This window comes from Selaginella moellendorffii, unplaced genomic scaffold (genome assembly GCF_000143415.4).
Source record: "Selaginella moellendorffii unplaced genomic scaffold, v1.0 SELMOscaffold_74, whole genome shotgun sequence".
Lineage (NCBI taxonomy): Eukaryota > Viridiplantae > Streptophyta > Lycopodiopsida > Selaginellales > Selaginellaceae > Selaginella > Selaginella moellendorffii.
The window spans coordinates 134,844-151,911 of NW_003314335.1; the positions used below are offsets into that span (position 1 = coordinate 134,844).

Sequence of the window (17,068 nt, forward strand, 5' to 3'; positions counted from 1 at the left end):
TTTTCACCCTCGTTTTAGCACTGCTTGAGCGTTTGGACTGATAGCTCAAAGAAAGTGATAGCTCTTTGATCGATCTTTTCTTTTTGATCCATTTTGGTAGTCCTGAAAAGAACACGCGTTGCGAATGGATCAATCATAGCGTCAATAATCTGCTGTACATTTTCTTTGATCTTTTCTTTTGATCTGTCCCATTTATCGCTCTCGTGCCTTCGCCGTGACTAATTGATGTTTTTCCCTGAAGAACACACTCCTTTCAACGAACCTTGTGTGTGTGTGTGTGTGTGTGTGTGTGAGAGAGAGAGAGAGAGAGAGAGAGGAATCTTTAGTTTAGCTTCAGCTAGCTTCTCAGATGCTTTCTCAGGATTTTTCCTGCCGGTGACTTGGATATGGAGTCCACGAAGTAAACTTTGTGGATTTTCTTGTAGAAGACAACCTATATGGCAGCCTTAAGTTCCCATTTAAAGAGAGGGCTGGCTGAGTGTTATGCTCCATTTAACGCCGCACTGCTGCGATCACTGCTTGCGATGGGAATGGAAAAGAAGAGAAGAGATTGGAAACTTGCCTGTTGTGATACGAACAGCTTGAGCTCCTCTTTCGATACTTTAAAACCATTTGCAATCACCACGAATGCTACTGGCAGTTCTCCGGCGGGTTCATTCTTTGTCCTGCAAGAAAAATTTAGATTTTGGGTTGTTGATCAAGCTCCAGCATTCGTGGAGGAAGAGTTTAAAGATTGGCTACTTACGGGATCACTGCGGCATCAGCAACGCATGGATGCGATGCTTCAACCTACCTACAAAATACGAGCTTGTAAGAAAAAGAATAGAAAGAACTTGCAAGTCTCTGGATTCAAAGAACAAACCAACTTTGAATTTGATGATCTCCTTGACACGATCACCAGGAAAATCTCGTCATTGTCATCGATGTATCCAACGTCTCCGTGAAGCCAGCCCTCCTTGTCAATCGTACAGTTGCCTCTGGAATACCCTGCGCCCTCGCGATTCTTACGCCGCGGAGCGCAGATATTTCAATCATGTTCTCGTGCCTCCCCGGAATACTGAATACAGTGAATCTTAGAACACCAAAAAAAAGAAAGAAGAAAATCACAAAGAAGAAGGTGATTTTCCACCTTTCATGATCTGGGCTCCTTGATTCTCCATCTTGGTTGTGTGGAAGTGACACTCCCGTCTCGGGATCCACCACAAGAGTTTACTCCATCTTGGGGCAGTGGCGTGAAGATCACCACGTCCGACTCCCATGATTTAAGTAAGGTTATTTAGTCCCCAGCGCTGTTATACTAAACCCAGTCTAGGGTTCTTGAAGCTCAAGGACGAAGCCGCTGGTCGGCAATTCGAGGTCTTTTACCTTTTGTTCTTCAATCCGCATTTGATGTTGTGCAGGGACTAAGCGAGGGGCCAAATCCAGGTCTTTAATGGAGGAGAAGAAGAAGAAGAAGGAGGTGGTGGTAGGGGCCAAGACAGGACAGGATGGAGTGGAGAGTGGTCAAAAGGACAAGTTTGCAGACGTTGGAGCACTAAAGACAGAACCAAAGACGAAGAGGCGCTCCTCTGGGGCCAAGGCAGGACAGGATTCGGAGGAAGCAGAGCCGACTGTGGTCGACGAGGACCGTCGAAAGGACAAGTCTGCAGTCGTCGAAGATGAGGGAGGAGCACCGAAGACAGCAAAGAAGAAGAGGCGCAAGACATCCTCGGGGGCTCAGGATTCGGCGGATGCAGAGCCGATTGTGCTCGAGGAGCACTATCAAAAGGACAAGTCTGCTGTGGTGCCAGATGGAGGATCACCCAAGACGACAGATAAAAAGAAGAAGCGTAAGAAATCTCAGGAGCCTGAATCGTCGGGAAGGAAGATAGGTGTTATTATTGCGGAGGAGGAGCAGGAACCAGAAACCTTATCCTGGCTTTACGAGAAAATAGAGGATCCGAATCAGTTCTTCCACAAGTTATTGCCACCGTCAAGTGCACAGCAAGTTGTGCGGGCACTTGAAGATGTGTCACCTTCTTATTATCTCCAGCGCCTGGAAGATTTTCAATCCCTCTCGCCGGACATGCTTCCAATCCTCCAAACAGGTACGAAACTGTTCACAAATCTTTAGCCATTAAACAATTTGTTCGTTTGTTTCGTCAGTTCGTCACATCGGCGAACATGTTCGCCTCATCTCGATGGCATGGCAGCGGCACAAGAAAATCGTGCAGCGATTCAGCAACTTAAACAAGGAGGAGGCTTTGATCCAGCTCTGCGATCCATCGCGCTCGAATAAGCTAGAGCTTCCGAGCTTCTCAGCCACCAAGTTCTCTCCACCACTGTCCTTCGATTTCGTTGGCCGTTCAAAGCTCCGCCCACTACTCCAACGAATCAAAGTTAAAAGTGATATCCACTTCCGAGGCCATCCGGGTAGAGGCAAGTCGTATGTTTTGGCAGCCCTGGCGAGCTATCTTCACACTTACGAGCAAGAATGCGGGGTGGTCGTTTATATCCTTTTGTCACGGCTGGTTCAGACGGAGCAGAAGCTGACGTATGTTTTGCAAGCATTGCTTCTGGGCTTTGCTCGACACGGGGAAAAACAACTGGAGATTCTGGCCTGCGACAGCATGGAAAAGCTCGAAGAGTTCTGCGAGAAGGAAAGGCCTTTGTTTCTAATCGATGAGGGAAATGCTCTGGACGTGGACAAGAAAAGGACCTTGTCGAGTGAAGAGGATCGTCGCGTTACGAAAAAATATTTAAGCTGGATTGTCAACAGAGCGGTCTGGTGCACAACGTTCAAGTCTGAGTTCATGCCAACGAATATTGGGTTTTTTCCTCCATTCAATCAGCCATTCGATGACAAAGAGTTCGCTTCCTGGCTATCCGGCTATAACTTCAAAGAACTGGACATCAACGATCTCCTATTCTACACTGGTCTCATACCTCGACTCCTGGCCGAGTTTGTTGGCAAAGGTGATGCACCTGAGGAAGTGCTTTACAGAAGGGACTTGTATATTGCAGACATGAGTCGGGTGTTCCAGTATTTTGTCGAGCGTATGACTATGGAGGAGGCCGACGCTGTTGAGAAAGTTTTGGACCTGAGTTTGGAGGAGATTGGAAGTCTAAAGCTCCCTCCTGATATCTTCTTCGAGCGGACCTTTGGCAGCAAGACAGTCGTCTCAGTCCTTCCTTTTCTGGAGAATCGCCTACGGATCTTGATGGCCGAAAAGCGGAGGCAAGCGGGCCGTGAGAAAGACATACAGGAGTTCGAGATGCAATTGTTGAGGAGCAGGAGACTTATGAAGATGGATTCGGATCGTCAGCCGAACTCGTCCCTCAACGCTTGGCTGGCGGCAGGCCTTGTTCGAGAGTACATTCGTCTGAAGAATAAGTTCCTGACCTGGAAATTTGATACTTTCGAAGTTTACGAGGAAGGCTTGGAAGGGATAGCACTGGAGCAGGTGTCGATTGACCGTCTGAGAAAGGGAGTGTGCTTCGTCACTGCAAGTAGTTTTGACATCGTGATCGCCATTATGGCCGCTGACGAGAAATCCCTGGACATCCACCCCGTGCAGATAAGCGTTTCAAGCTGGAATATGAAGAAAGTCATGGATTCGTACAACGTGTGGAGCGGGGAGACGATGAAGGAATGGTCCCATCCATCCTGTACCACAAGGAGTCTAGACTTTACATATGTTCTCACCAACACTGAAGGAGCCAACGTGGATAAGGTAAATCTCATTCTCTTGTGTGAACTATTGATGGAATTTGGTGTTGTGGGAGATGAATAGGTGACGTTGAAGACATTTGCAGACGTTGGCAAGTGTTTAGCCTTCATCGACAAACTAGTTATTCCCCAGTGGAAGCCTTGTTAGTGTCTTTAGTGTGTGGTTTTTTTGTGTGCGAGTCTGGAAGAATTTTTATTGCAATGAACACTTGGACCGACCCATGGCTTTACATTTCGTTTTCCTCGTTTTTCAGACGTTCCTGAGGAATGCTGGTTTGATTTCAAACCAATGTTGGTCTGGCAACTTAACTGTTAATTTAAAATAGAGCAAAAGGGTATAAAGTGAAAGAGTAGAGTTGAAGTTACTACATGTGAACAAGAAGCTTGCTGGCCTAGAGCAGGGTGTTGAGATTGACTTGGCAGTTCAGCTTTCCTCTTCAAGCAAACCTTAACTTGTATTGTTGAATAAGACATAATATTTGTGAACTTGCATTCTCCTTTTTTATATGGTCAAGCAAGCTTTCAAGCATGCATAAGAGATTTGTTAAATTCCTATCTAAAACTATAGAGAATAGTAGTTTGACAAAAAATTGTGCAAACTTGTAAAATACATGAAAGAAAGACATATGTGTGTTTAAATTGTTGTAACACACATATGTAACTCACAAAATAATATTTTAAACATTATTATTCTTTTTACATAAGTATGCATTGGTACTCATCATGTATACATGACAAAGTTTAAGTTAATGCTATGCATATGATTTTTTCCATTGTAAATTTCAAGTTTATGTCAGTTTTTTTAATACGTTAATAGAATTTAGACTTTGGGTTGTAAACATAACATTTTTCAGCATATGAGTTGAATTTTAAGTAGTTTTTGAATGTTGTAAATTGAGTTTATTTTTATATACTTAGGACACTCTCCTTAGTGAGTATAATAGAAAGCATTTTACAAGTGAGTGGTTTTGAAATAAATAAGTTATTGAATGGGTGAGTGTTAAATTAAAAAAACGTTGTAAAATGAAATTTTTTGCAAATAAATCATGACAACACTAAAAATTTATACATGTGATTAGGACTATGAGAAATTGATCAAGCTAATGCCTTAATGTAGATACAAAAAGATTCATTTACTAAAAAAACCATTACGCTTTATACTTTAAATATATAAAAAAAAATTTACTTTTCACATACCATAAGAAATAAAAGGGATTTGAGATTGCTATTTAACTTAATTTTTTAATAAAGCCACGAAGCTTAGGGCTTCAACGTTTAGGGCTTCATTTTGGTATGGTGGTGGTGAGTTGGGAGGCTGTAGTGGATAGGCTGCATATTTTCTCTCCGACAGAGAAGCGCCAGATCAAGGAAAATGTCGAAGCAGCTGGGGATGTGGAACAGGCTGAAGACGCTGTCGCAATCACCGGTGGTCATGCAGAGAAGCTGATGGATTTCTTCAAGTGGTACGTCTATCCACTAGATGACCCAGGTGTTCCAAAGTTCCTGGAGGATTTAGACAAACGGTTCATCCAGTACAACGGCAGGAGAACCGCAGTCAAGACGCAGGAGTTGCAAATGGTGTCCAGGCAGCAGGTGCAATTGGCTGCCCAATACAAGAATTGGGATCTGTCGAATCTCTTGATCTGGCTCCCCCCTATGGACAACAAGTCTAGCCTCGGCCGGGTAAACTCAACAAGGGTGGAGAGGAAGCAGCTGGAACGCAGCGAGGAATTCGACCGCATGGGCCTTCCTGATCTTCCTTTCTCTCGTCTCTTTGCCGAGAACAAGGAAACTTTTGTAAGAGATTTGAGAGCGGTGGGGGTATTGGTGCAGCGAGTAACCAACGAGATGGATGACGACCTGAAGGAGGACTCATACGCGCGACAGGTCCGCTTTCTCCTCAGCTACGCCAAGGCAATTGCACGCGCACGGAATGTGCCCATACAAATCACAGTGGTGGCAGGCGAAACAAGATTGTCGCTTAGTCAGTATTACAGAATCCCGGATGGATTTTTCCGTATAGGTGCCAGATCGAACGCCGTGGAGCAGAAGACTGAGAACTCACGATCTCTTTTGGAACTAGAGGAGGCTCGAGGGCAGCTGGTAGTCGCAGGCAATTTCCTGTTTTTGGAGCGAAGCAAGTATCACGGAGTTGAGGGAAGGAGCGAGATGTACGGTTTCGTTGGGACTGGACTCAGGGTGCAGTGTGTGTATCAAGCACACGAGTACGACAGGAGACCTCAGACAGTAGACGGACCTTTGCTTCCGTTGGCGGACGGGGACTACTCTCCTGGCAATCTTTTTACCATCAACATGGACATGCCCGCCGTCCAGTGGATAGGGGCAACCCTTGACAGGCAAATATTGGAAGAAGGGGGACTCAGAGCTGTTTCCAGGGATCCTTTTTCTCGTCACAATCTCGAGCTGAAAGCCAGCAGCGGCTACTATGTAGGCGAACAGTTTTTAGAAATTCCAGTGCAAAGCCGAATGGATGACAAGATGACGGTTGCCGTGATAGGAACTGCACTACACACAGAGACTAGTCTGGTTTTCAGAGTTTCATGGCGAGGCCAGGACTGGTGGCTGAAGGTTGGGCCAGACGTGCAACGCCGGGCGGAGGCGCTCCAGACATTAGAGCAGGAGTGGATGTGGGAGAGATGGTTTCAGACGGAGCGAGATATGTTTTTCAGAGCTCAACTCGGAGAGACAGGTTCTTTTCCGGTGATGGTGGAGGGTCAAGGCTTGCAAAACAGGCCAGCGATGCTTGTCAAGGATGTGGGGGAGCCGCTGGAAAGACTTCTGTTCTCCTCCTCCATGACTCCCCCACAAGTTTACGAGATGAGCAAGCAGCTTTATGAAGTGCTGCAATGCTGCGCTTCAAAGGGTGTTTACCACGGGGATGTTTCTCTACAGAACATCTGCTGGAGGGATGGCACCTACAGCTTGATAGACTGGGGCCTCGCATACGGCTCGGCATTTCTAACGTTCGTTGAAGCAGTTGACAGTGCATGGCCTTCTCTTCATGTCAAGACTGCAATCCCTGGGATTCCGAACTGGGAGTTGTCTTCCAACTGGTACTTCCTGGGTATGAGGCCGCAGGATGGCGTCAGCGACTTGGAGAGCCTGCTCTTTTGCTGCCTGAAAATTCTCAACGAGAATTCGCTGCCGTGGACCAAGGCTTCGGAGAGCGGCAGCGAGGACGAGGTTCTCGAACTCAGGCGAAAGTACCTGCCGGTCTTGGTGGCAAAAAACAGTGGTCACCTCTTCGAGCCTTTGCTTGCGCACCTCAAACGGTATGGATGGTTTTCTTTTGTCTCTGCTCTCACTAATTACGTGCTGGCAGGGCTGGGCATCCCTTGATCACAGATAACACACTCAACTTGTCTCTTCACACTAAAGTGGATGATCTTCAGTGCACATCTTCATCCTCGGCTTCTCTTCTGCCGAAAGTACCAGATTCAATGGTACCTGTTTGGAGTTTATAGGATGACAGCGGTACTTTTCTCATTCAGCAGCATACTAGTTTGTTGTTCTTGTAGCAAGATAAGCATGGTGACAATAGTAGAGAAAAAGTGAATTTCACAATGAAATTGGAATGAAACACTTGGAGATTTCACAATATATGGTTTTTGAAAAATTGCCACGTTTCATTCCACATAGTACAAATGACCGATCCACTGCACAAATTTCACTCGTGGCAATTTTCAATCCACTCCACGTGGCACTTGATTGATTCATACATTAGATTTTTTTTCTTGTTAAACGGGGCTTTTTATTTTCCAGCAAAAAACTGGGTGTAGTTTTTAGGTTATGTTTGGGTACATTAATGTTCTTAAATCTTGGTTATATAGTTCTTCTTTACATTTCGACGAGTTTGGTAATATTTTAGGATTATAAATTTGTTTATATCCCAAATAAAAACAAGTTATAAGAATAATTACATTTAGCCAGACAAAAAACAATATAAGAAGAATTACTAAAACTAAATTTTATTAATTAGATGTTCCATGTAAAGTAATAAAAGCATTATTCTTAGAAATTTTTATTTAAATTTTTCTTGGTTGAGTATTAAGTTTTTTAAAATCTTAGTATTCTAAATATATTTATATTCTCAAGTAATACTGCATATAATATCTTTATCAATAATATTTACTTAGTAATTCTTCTTTTTCACCTTGGGAATATATTATTGTTCTAAATAGTCTATACTATTTTATATATATAGTCAAAGGCTAGAGTGAACATAAATTGATATATATCAAAATGTATAAAATTATTGATTTTTATACTCATCCAACATTTGCTGGGCAATATTAGGAGGTTGCAGCTGAGGAGGGAAAACTCTTTTTTTACCACAGCATCTTTCCTTTGCCCTTGCAGCTAGGTAAATTTTCTTTATCACAACTCCTCCTCAACACCAAAGTTTTGTTTGCTCCAGGTTTCTCTTCTTTATTGAAGCTCCTTAGCCTCAAAGTTTGTGGAAGAAGAGAGCACTGGGTGCTAGAGATGGATGCCCAGGAGCTTGTATTGCTCGAGTATAGGGTTTGTGGGTGGGCATGTTGAGTGATCGTCCTTTTTAGTGTTGGATATACAAAGCTTGGCTCATGCATATGCTGTGTGTAGGGTCTTATCCATCCTGTTTTTTGCAAAAAGTTCTCCCTTCTGTCTTTAGGGCTGGATTAGCAATGGAGTGCTATGGCTGGTGCTTATAGAACTAGAGAGCTTGCTTGGATCTCTCATACACTGCACAAGAATTTTCTACTCATTTTTGTAGGATACCCCAACTAGGAATTTTCATTCTTGTAGAGGAAATTCAATTTTCAGGTTTTGCGCTGGGTTTCAACATGTGAGAAGCTGGCTCTCACGATGGTAGCCATACAGCCATGGCTGTGCAAGTGCAATTGAAGGTGTTCATGTTACTAGCAATGGATGACTTTGAACTCTTGATTGTGTGTAAACACCTCTGGGTTTGATGTTGTCCCAGCCATAGTCACTACAGGAACTAGAGCTGTGCTTCAAGGTGTCACCATATGGATCAATGACCCCACTAATTTCCAAATGTTAAAGGAGAAGCCACTTAAGGACATTGAGAATCACAATTATATGTCTCTGCTAGCTAAATTTGGGTGTTTTATATGTTGTTTGAAGTATGTGTCTTTTATATGATACCAATAGCAAAACATTCTGAGCATGGTGAGGTGCTAGAATTCTAACTGCTAGAGTCTTCACTACAAAAGGTTGAGCATCAATACCACTCAACACATTACATGTGACATGTTATTTTGTCACCCCAGGCAATTTACAACCTCCCAAGTGGGAAAAAGAAAATTAAAAATGAAACAAAGAAAAGGGAAGAAAAAGAGAATAAAGGAAAAATAGAAAAGAAAGATAAAAAAGAGTGGTCTAATAGATGAATGATGGATGACAGTGATGGCTGATTTGAATACGATGATAGTGGAGGGGAGCTAGTAGCCTGAAAATGTGAAGTGGTTGGTAGTATGTGTGCTTGTTGTGGGAGAAGAAAAAGCTTGCAATCTTTGCAGGCATTTATTGGGATCATTATATTCTATTGCTATAGGGTGTAGGATTGGGTAAAATGTCCACCCAAAGTAATTTTTAGTCTTCTATGCGCATTAGGTCCAATAGGCTCTCAAAAATTAACTGCTAAGTGTCTTAGATTTGCCTATACTTTCTAAATCAAGATAGTCATGTCAATTTTTGCTACTTCTTATTGCATCTACTACATATGGATATGATGAATAAAGTGATGTAATAGGATCCCCAAGATCATATGTGCATAGTAAGAAAAGTGAAGAAATATGGATTGGGCAACTGTAGTGACTAATAAATAGTGGTGAGTAGAGGAATGAATAAATTATAACTATGAGTGATGGAAAGTGATATTGATAATAAATGGAGTGAAATCATGTGAAGAAAACTTAAGAATTGTGAGAGGTAAACTATGAAATGGATGAGCTCCCAAATGAGAGGAGTTGATGGAGCCTTAAGGTGAAGGTCAAGGCTCATGCTTGCTCCACTTATAAGATCATGTCTTGGAAGAGAAAAGAAAAAGAAAGAAAAACCAAGGGATAGAAAGAATGACAAAAAAGAAGTCACTACAAAAATGTGTCAATAAAACTTTAAACTGCTGTAGGTAATATGGAAGGAAGTGTCTCCAAAGTAGTGAATTCAGTTTGAAGTGCTCATAAGAATTTGGTGGTCAAGTGAAGTGTTAGTAGACACAAAACATGCCATGAATGCTATGGTTGATGCTAGCATCTAACATCCCAAAGCTAGAGAGGCTTCTGAAAAAAGTTGGCTTGTGGTGGAGAAAAAGTGCTACTATTGCCACTTTTGATTGGTAGATAATTTACAAGCTTCTAGCTTGTAAGCTTTTGGCCTGCATGCATCTTGTCCACCTGCTATATCATAGTGTTGTGGATCATGTTGGAGGGCTAAAGAAGGTGTAGAGAAAAAGTCATGGTTGGAACTAATTTGTTGCAAATGTGTTCTCATCATTGCTCACAAGGTCATATGGTAAAGTACATATGCCTTGAAGACTTCTATGTAAAGGCATAATTAGTACAATATCACAAACTTTTTGGTGGATATTAACTCCAAGGGAGGAAGAGAAATCATGCTCCATGGCTACAAACTACCTCAACAAAGTGAATGTGGGTAATGCTGGGTCAATCTCGAGTGAAGTGGCCTCATCTGATGGTCAAGGTTGCATCTCTACCTTGTCTGGATGGACCTTGTGCTTCACAAGCTCAAGATTCACTACTTCTACTTGAAAACTCAAGGATATCACCTCTGTTGATAGAGTTGTGTGGAATCTTTGAGCTGGGAAAAACTAGATTTGGCACCTCTAGTTGTATGAGAAAGTGTTGTAGAGTGTCCTCTTGTGTCCTTGCAAGGATCTGTCTCAAGAAAGTTGCTCTCTAAAGGCACCACGAAAATTGTGTTCTCTTCCAAGTCGGGCATTTTTGGAATCTTGAGGATCTTTTACCTCCTTGAGCCCAAATGAGCACAGTGATGTAAAGTGGGTGGCAGAGAAGTTAAGGGACAAAGTTGTCTAATGCATATGCAAAAAATCAATCATGTTGCATCACAAAGATTGAGACTCCATCATCATATTAGCAATTGACAAAGAAGCAATATATTGTTGTGGAGAGGAGTTTAGTGGTGCTATCTTGGGATGCCAAGGCTTGTCCTTTAGAATTGAGAACGATAACCTAGCTATCACTTCTCCCAATTTGTAGTTGCCCATGCTTGAAGTTGAAGATGCAAGGCTTTGCATCTAACCATGGCCATCCCAAGATGACAGACTTCTCCTATGAGGAGGCTCCTAAAGCAATGTAGTCAATGACAAGGAAGTTGGCTGTGGACTCATGATTGTGGATGAGAATGTAGACACTTTGGCAAATTCTTGTGGGTGCTATAGTGTGATCCACAAAAGTTTTCAACATGACTTTGGAATACTCCTAGATCTGGAGGCTTGTTTGTTGAGCAAGAGTGGAGGAGAGAATGTTTGTGGTTGAGCTAAAGTTAGTAAGAGCCTTCATATCAATGCCCATAATAGTTTTTGAAACTATTCCATTAAGAGCTCATATTGAGATCTCAAGCTGTTGAAGCAAAACTAAGAAAGAGCGCCAAGTGTTGTCGTGATTGGAGTTGTCATGACCTAGTCAATAGGATTTCTTGAGTGACCACTTGACATCAAAGGAGACCCTTTTGGATGTGTGCTAGTGAAATTTGGCACACATGTAGAAGCTAGAACCTAAGATATCGGTAAGGACATTGGCACTGCTGCAAATGCCTTCGGGAAGGGCAACTTGGAAACAGTGAGAATTGGAGAGGAAATGATTGTTGGAGCTGGTGCTAGTGTGGTGTCCAACTCATCTACTATTGTTTATGCCTTCCACTAAGCTCAGGTAGCCAACTTTATTGTCAGCTCTTCTACTATGTGCACTAAGAATTTAATTTGTCAGTGGTGCTTTAGTAGCATGCTGATGGAGTCATACCAATGAGGTTGTCACTTGAGGGTGGTCTTGTACAACTATCTTCAATGCTTAGATCTCCTTTATGAGTTTTCTTTGCTGCTCCTGCTATTGCTGAAGGATCACCTTGTATTCGATGAACTTGGCCAAGGTAGACTTGACTATAGCAGGCATCTTCTCAGTGACTTGCTAAAGTGCCATGAGTTGAGTAGAGGCATAGGGACGAGCTGCTAGGGGTCCTTGGATGAGCTTCTCAATGAATGAGACACCAAGTTTGCAAAACATCTCTGACTCAAGCATTGTGACATCACTAGTGGTGGCACTTAGTTACTTTCCTCTAAAGCCTGGGCTTGAGGCCTTGTCTAAAGGTGGACATTCTGATGGACTCCTCTTGTGTTGCTCTCTTATCAAGGTAAGTCTTTCAAAATGCCTTGAATCACATTGTATAATCAAAGACGGATTCATATATTGCAAATCCCTGAATAAGGTATCTACTGGATCCAATGAATCCTCCTTGTTCGAGATGAAATGGTGGAAATCAAGCTCTCACTTCAAACTTGAAAACTTGCCTTTTCAGAGTGGAGACTGGTGCCTTCTAAATTGATCCTCCAGGTGATCTTGAATGTGTTGTCACCGACATAAAATGTTCAAATCACTACAATTGCCCAAACATGATAAATGTTATGAAGTGATGCGCCCAATTTAGCAAGTTGAATTGTCCCCAAATGCCCTAAGCAAAGCTCATAACTAAAATAAATAATCATGAATTTCACAAACTCCAAAATCAAACTCCAAGAGTTGTAAAAATGTTGAGATATCTCCAAAAGAAACAAATGTTGTGTTTTTCTTTTGAAAACTCTTACTATGGTGGATAGAATTGTTTGAAAAGTGGCTCAATGTCAACCTAAGAAGCTAAGTCATCCTCTTCATGCAAAAGATTTGCAAAAATCAAGTGTAAAATGGGAGAAAATATCTCAAAAACAATGATCATACTCAAATAAGGATCTGCACTAAATTGAATGATTTAACATAGAAATTCGAAATCACAAAGGAATTTACAATCCTAATATAAAAAATTGTGAAAAAGGTATTAACTTTATGTGCTAGAGAAGCATGCAACTTCGTTTGTCATACAATACTAGAAAAAATGACTTGGATTTAGCTTAAGACTCCATGAAAGTATTGAAGTTATGACTCAAAAGAAATAGCAAAGTATGGGGTGTATGATGCAACAAACAACAGTGAAAATGAATTTTATACGCTCGAGAATTAATGGTCAAATATTGCCATGGCATGGGGAAAGAACGAATTAAAGTGTGATTAGCAAGAAACAATGAAAATGCACAAATCTGGATGATGGGTAACTCTGTCCATGTCTTAAGACCACTCAAAAGTAAGATTTTACAAGGATGCATAAAATGGAGAGAGTTCTCACCATGCAAAGCTTTCACACTCGTTAGAAAGAAGAGCCTAAGTTTTACACACCCAAAGAAAATGTTCCAAAGCTAACTTTATCTCCCCTAGGAGATTAGATGGTTGATGCTCCCAATCTAAGTAGGGGTGGCACTACCCATTTAGAATACTTTATGTGGTTCATCAAAACCTCACTTTAGCCATATAGTTGGAACATCTTAGTGGCAAAAGGTGGTGGGAGTATTTATAAAGTTTGTATTGAGTCACAATGTTTCAAAATTTTGTCCCTAAGTCCCAAACTATGGAAAAAAAGAGAGGAGTGGTCCTCTTGCTTGGTGACTAAAGGTATGGTTATGTGGTGAAAAAATCTTAAAAGTTAATGGGGCTTAGTGGTTAGGCTTTTAGACTCTATACTAGTGGTGGTGATAGCAAGTATTATCATAGATGAAGAGGGACTTGGTGGGGACTAAAGAAGGGATATTAAAAGATGATATTTTTCATATTTTAAGGCATCCTAAGGATGCTAAATGACCACTTATGGATGGATGGCCCAATCTCAAAGAGATGGGACCATGTTGCAAATGGTCTAGGGCTACTAATGAGACAAGGGGAATGAATATAATTTAATAAACTAAGATGTTAATGGTACCTTTGGGTGTCGGAAGTGAGATTAGATATATGGAGCACTTGGACTAAATGCAAAGCTAATGTGGTATTGAGATTGCATCTAGGGGTAAACAAGTACTCCAGGGTGGATGAGGACCTACAAAGGTTATAAGTGAGACTCTTCCAAGAAGTCAAAGGCATAATTAAGTGATTAAAGTAGAATGGAAAATTTAATCATTTACACTGCTCACTATCCTTACTATATATTTAGAACCCCTCCCACAAACATAGTAAGCTATCATCTAGCAATATTGAGAGACTAGTCTCAATACGGAGGTTTTTTACAAGCTAATACAAGATAAAGCAAAAGAGAACTAACAAACCGTACTAAGTATGCTTGACTAAATAGATATATAGGAATTCATTCCTTATGTGCATCCAATGAAATATAGATATTAAGTTTAGTTTAGTAACACTTGAATAAGAGAGATTGAAAAGGGAACAAGCAATATTGATCTCTTGCCATCATAGCAATAAAAGAAGAATATATTAAAAGACTCTCTAACATATAACTTTTGATATTCACAATCATATTTACAACACCCTTAGGCCATGAAAGTGCTTTGAGGTTGAGCTCATGTGGCCATTTTAGGCACTTTTGCGGCCCAAAAGGCTAATGTTATTTAACTAACTTTGGCTCTCTAGACTGCAAAAGTGTATAAAAATCTTTATATTCATCTAATCAAGTATAGATGCTAAATCTAGTTTAGTAACACTAACAAAATACTTGTGAATGTATCACCCAATGGAAATAACATTCTAATCTAACAGAATGAATCTTAGTAACAATCAACAGAACAAAATGAATATCATAAATGCCAATAAACACTTGTTAATGCCAACTATCACACTAGGCAATTAGAATAGATCATAATCAACAATATTAAAGAACTAGAGTTTGAAGTAATGACATCCTATTGATATTATAAACCCAAAAGATCAATTCAAAATAAATTATAAAAAATATATGGTAATGCATAAAACCAAAACCCACCAAGATAACAATTAACCATCACAAAAGATTATTAATCATCCCATAATTAAATATGCATAATCACTATTTGAAGAAGAATCTACCAATCCAAAAAATGACAAACTAACCATCACTAACAGTAATCAAACAAGATGTTTAATAAGGATGATCAACTATCCTAAATAACATCAATGATTGCCAAATGCAAACACTAAGGTTTTGGCTCATTGGTTCTAATGTTCAAGTTTTCCCTAACAACTCTTAACAAATGAAATATTGACTATGATAACTTAAATAACCAAAAACTCAAAAAAGTCTTATAACTAAATCACATATAACAACGATCACACATCTTGTATCAACCAACATCAATGCTAAAGAAGAATTCATGGTAAAATCACAACATCCTCCTATAAGCTTAAGTTCATAATGCAAAAGTTAATAAAAAGTATATTTGCATCAATCCAAAAGTTAAACATAACAAAATTATGCTCAACAAATGATCTCTAAATAATTCATCAATTCATAACAAAACATAACTTACTTTATAACATATTGCTCATGATCACATGGATATGATATAAGTATCATAATGATTGATCATCAATTGAGCATTACCATGAGTAACACCTATACCACTATTATAAAGATTTATATGAATATTAAATGTCAACTTGATTTGAAAAAATACAACATAAATACCACTCCTTTGATAGAAGTTACAACACCACTAAATTCGTTCACAATATAGACAAGCTTATATCACTCTCTTAATGACCAAATTCAAAATTAATCCAACACCAAATTACTCAAGGAATAATAATAAGGTTTCCCAAGAGCCTTATAACTTAAATTTTTTATTAACAAGCCTAAGCACAATGATTTAGTACTTTATTGTTATCCATCCCATATCTCACCACTTGTAAGTCCATCATACCCAACATGCATCAATAGAGACCACTCGATTGTATGATTTGAATAAGAGTAATAGATTACACTTTGTTGCAAATCATCTCTTGAAGACAAAAAAATGATTTACATGTTTGATCTTTTGTTTTTGATGACTTTCCTTTTGGTCTCAACTTGATTGAATCTCAACCTTGCATTTACACTCCTTTCAGTTTAATTTAAGAAAAATATATAAAAGAGTATGGCATTGACTACTTGAATCAATAGATTAATCCCTACAATTTATTTAATACATTTATAATCATGTCTAGGAAGGATTCACTGGTGTTATGTTAAATAGGTATAGATCAGCCTATTTTCCACTCATAGCAAGCCAAGGGAAAACTTAATTTTACCATGTATATAGTAACAACTCATAGTAACCATTAATTAATAAGCTAATATTAATTGTGTCAACTCAAAGTATAACTTTAAGTTGCTAATGCATCTAACTCATGAGCCCAAGCGCAAACTTGTGCAAAAGACATATCTCAAATTCATTGTAAACTCTTGAGTTTGGACATAGCTTTCTTAAGAGCCCTGCTCTCTTGACACCCTTAGAGTCGAGCCCAAATGGAGTAAATTGGACTTGATATATAGCAATTAATATATGGTGCAATTTCTCTAAGCCAACCAATAGAGTTATGTAATTCATCTAAGCCAACCAATAAAGTTGGACCTGAAATCCACTTTGATACCAAATGTAAACTCTTAAGTTTAAACTTCCCAGGAGGTCATCTAACCCAATATTACTCAAATCCAAGGACATTTAACCTTAAATATCTCAAGACATTTAACTAATTGAAAAAGAAGGTGCGCTTTTATTCATATGCCCTTTCCCTATATATTTAAACCCTTATGGATTGTCTCTCGAGTCATTTCCTTTAGTTGCTTACATCCATCTTATGAGCCCAAGAAAAAGCTCACAATATAATACAAAAAGGTGACAAAATCCATTTCTAAAAAACACATGCGAAGCTATAACAACCAAATGTGTACTCATTTGGATCATCATTTTTATCTTTACATATGTAATAGTACTAATTGCCCTCACTAAAATATTATCCTTTGATATCAAATGTAGCACCTTCACCCTTTATCTTATAATGTTTTACCATAGGACAATAACAAAGTGGAATCTTAACTGTTGGATATATGGGTCAAAAGCAGTAGAGTAAAACTTGAGCATTAAGGCGTTGGGCCATTGAATGAAAAGATAAAGCCAAACTCTCGAACATGGAGGTAAGGAGTGAAGGGACAAAAGCACATTATTTTGGTATACTAATGGCTTAACATGATAATATAGGTACTCCATGTAGAACAAGGACAAGCACGCAAGTGAAAGTTAAATTATGCCTC

General features: G+C 39.9%; 1 protein-coding gene across 1 annotated transcript; it reads left to right on the top strand.

Moving 5' to 3' along the window:
- The first annotated feature begins 1,319 nt into the window (after window positions 1–1,319).
- Window positions 1,320–3,945, top strand: LOC112341057. The gene is made up of 3 exons (XM_024660490.1): window positions 1,320–2,087; window positions 2,146–3,713; window positions 3,774–3,945. Exons 1-3 carry the CDS (start codon window positions 1,433–1,435, stop codon window positions 3,855–3,857), a joined length of 2,307 nt encoding a protein of 768 aa, XP_024516258.1. The 5' UTR covers window positions 1,320–1,432; the 3' UTR covers window positions 3,858–3,945.
- Window positions 3,946–17,068: the final 13,123 nt, after the last annotated feature.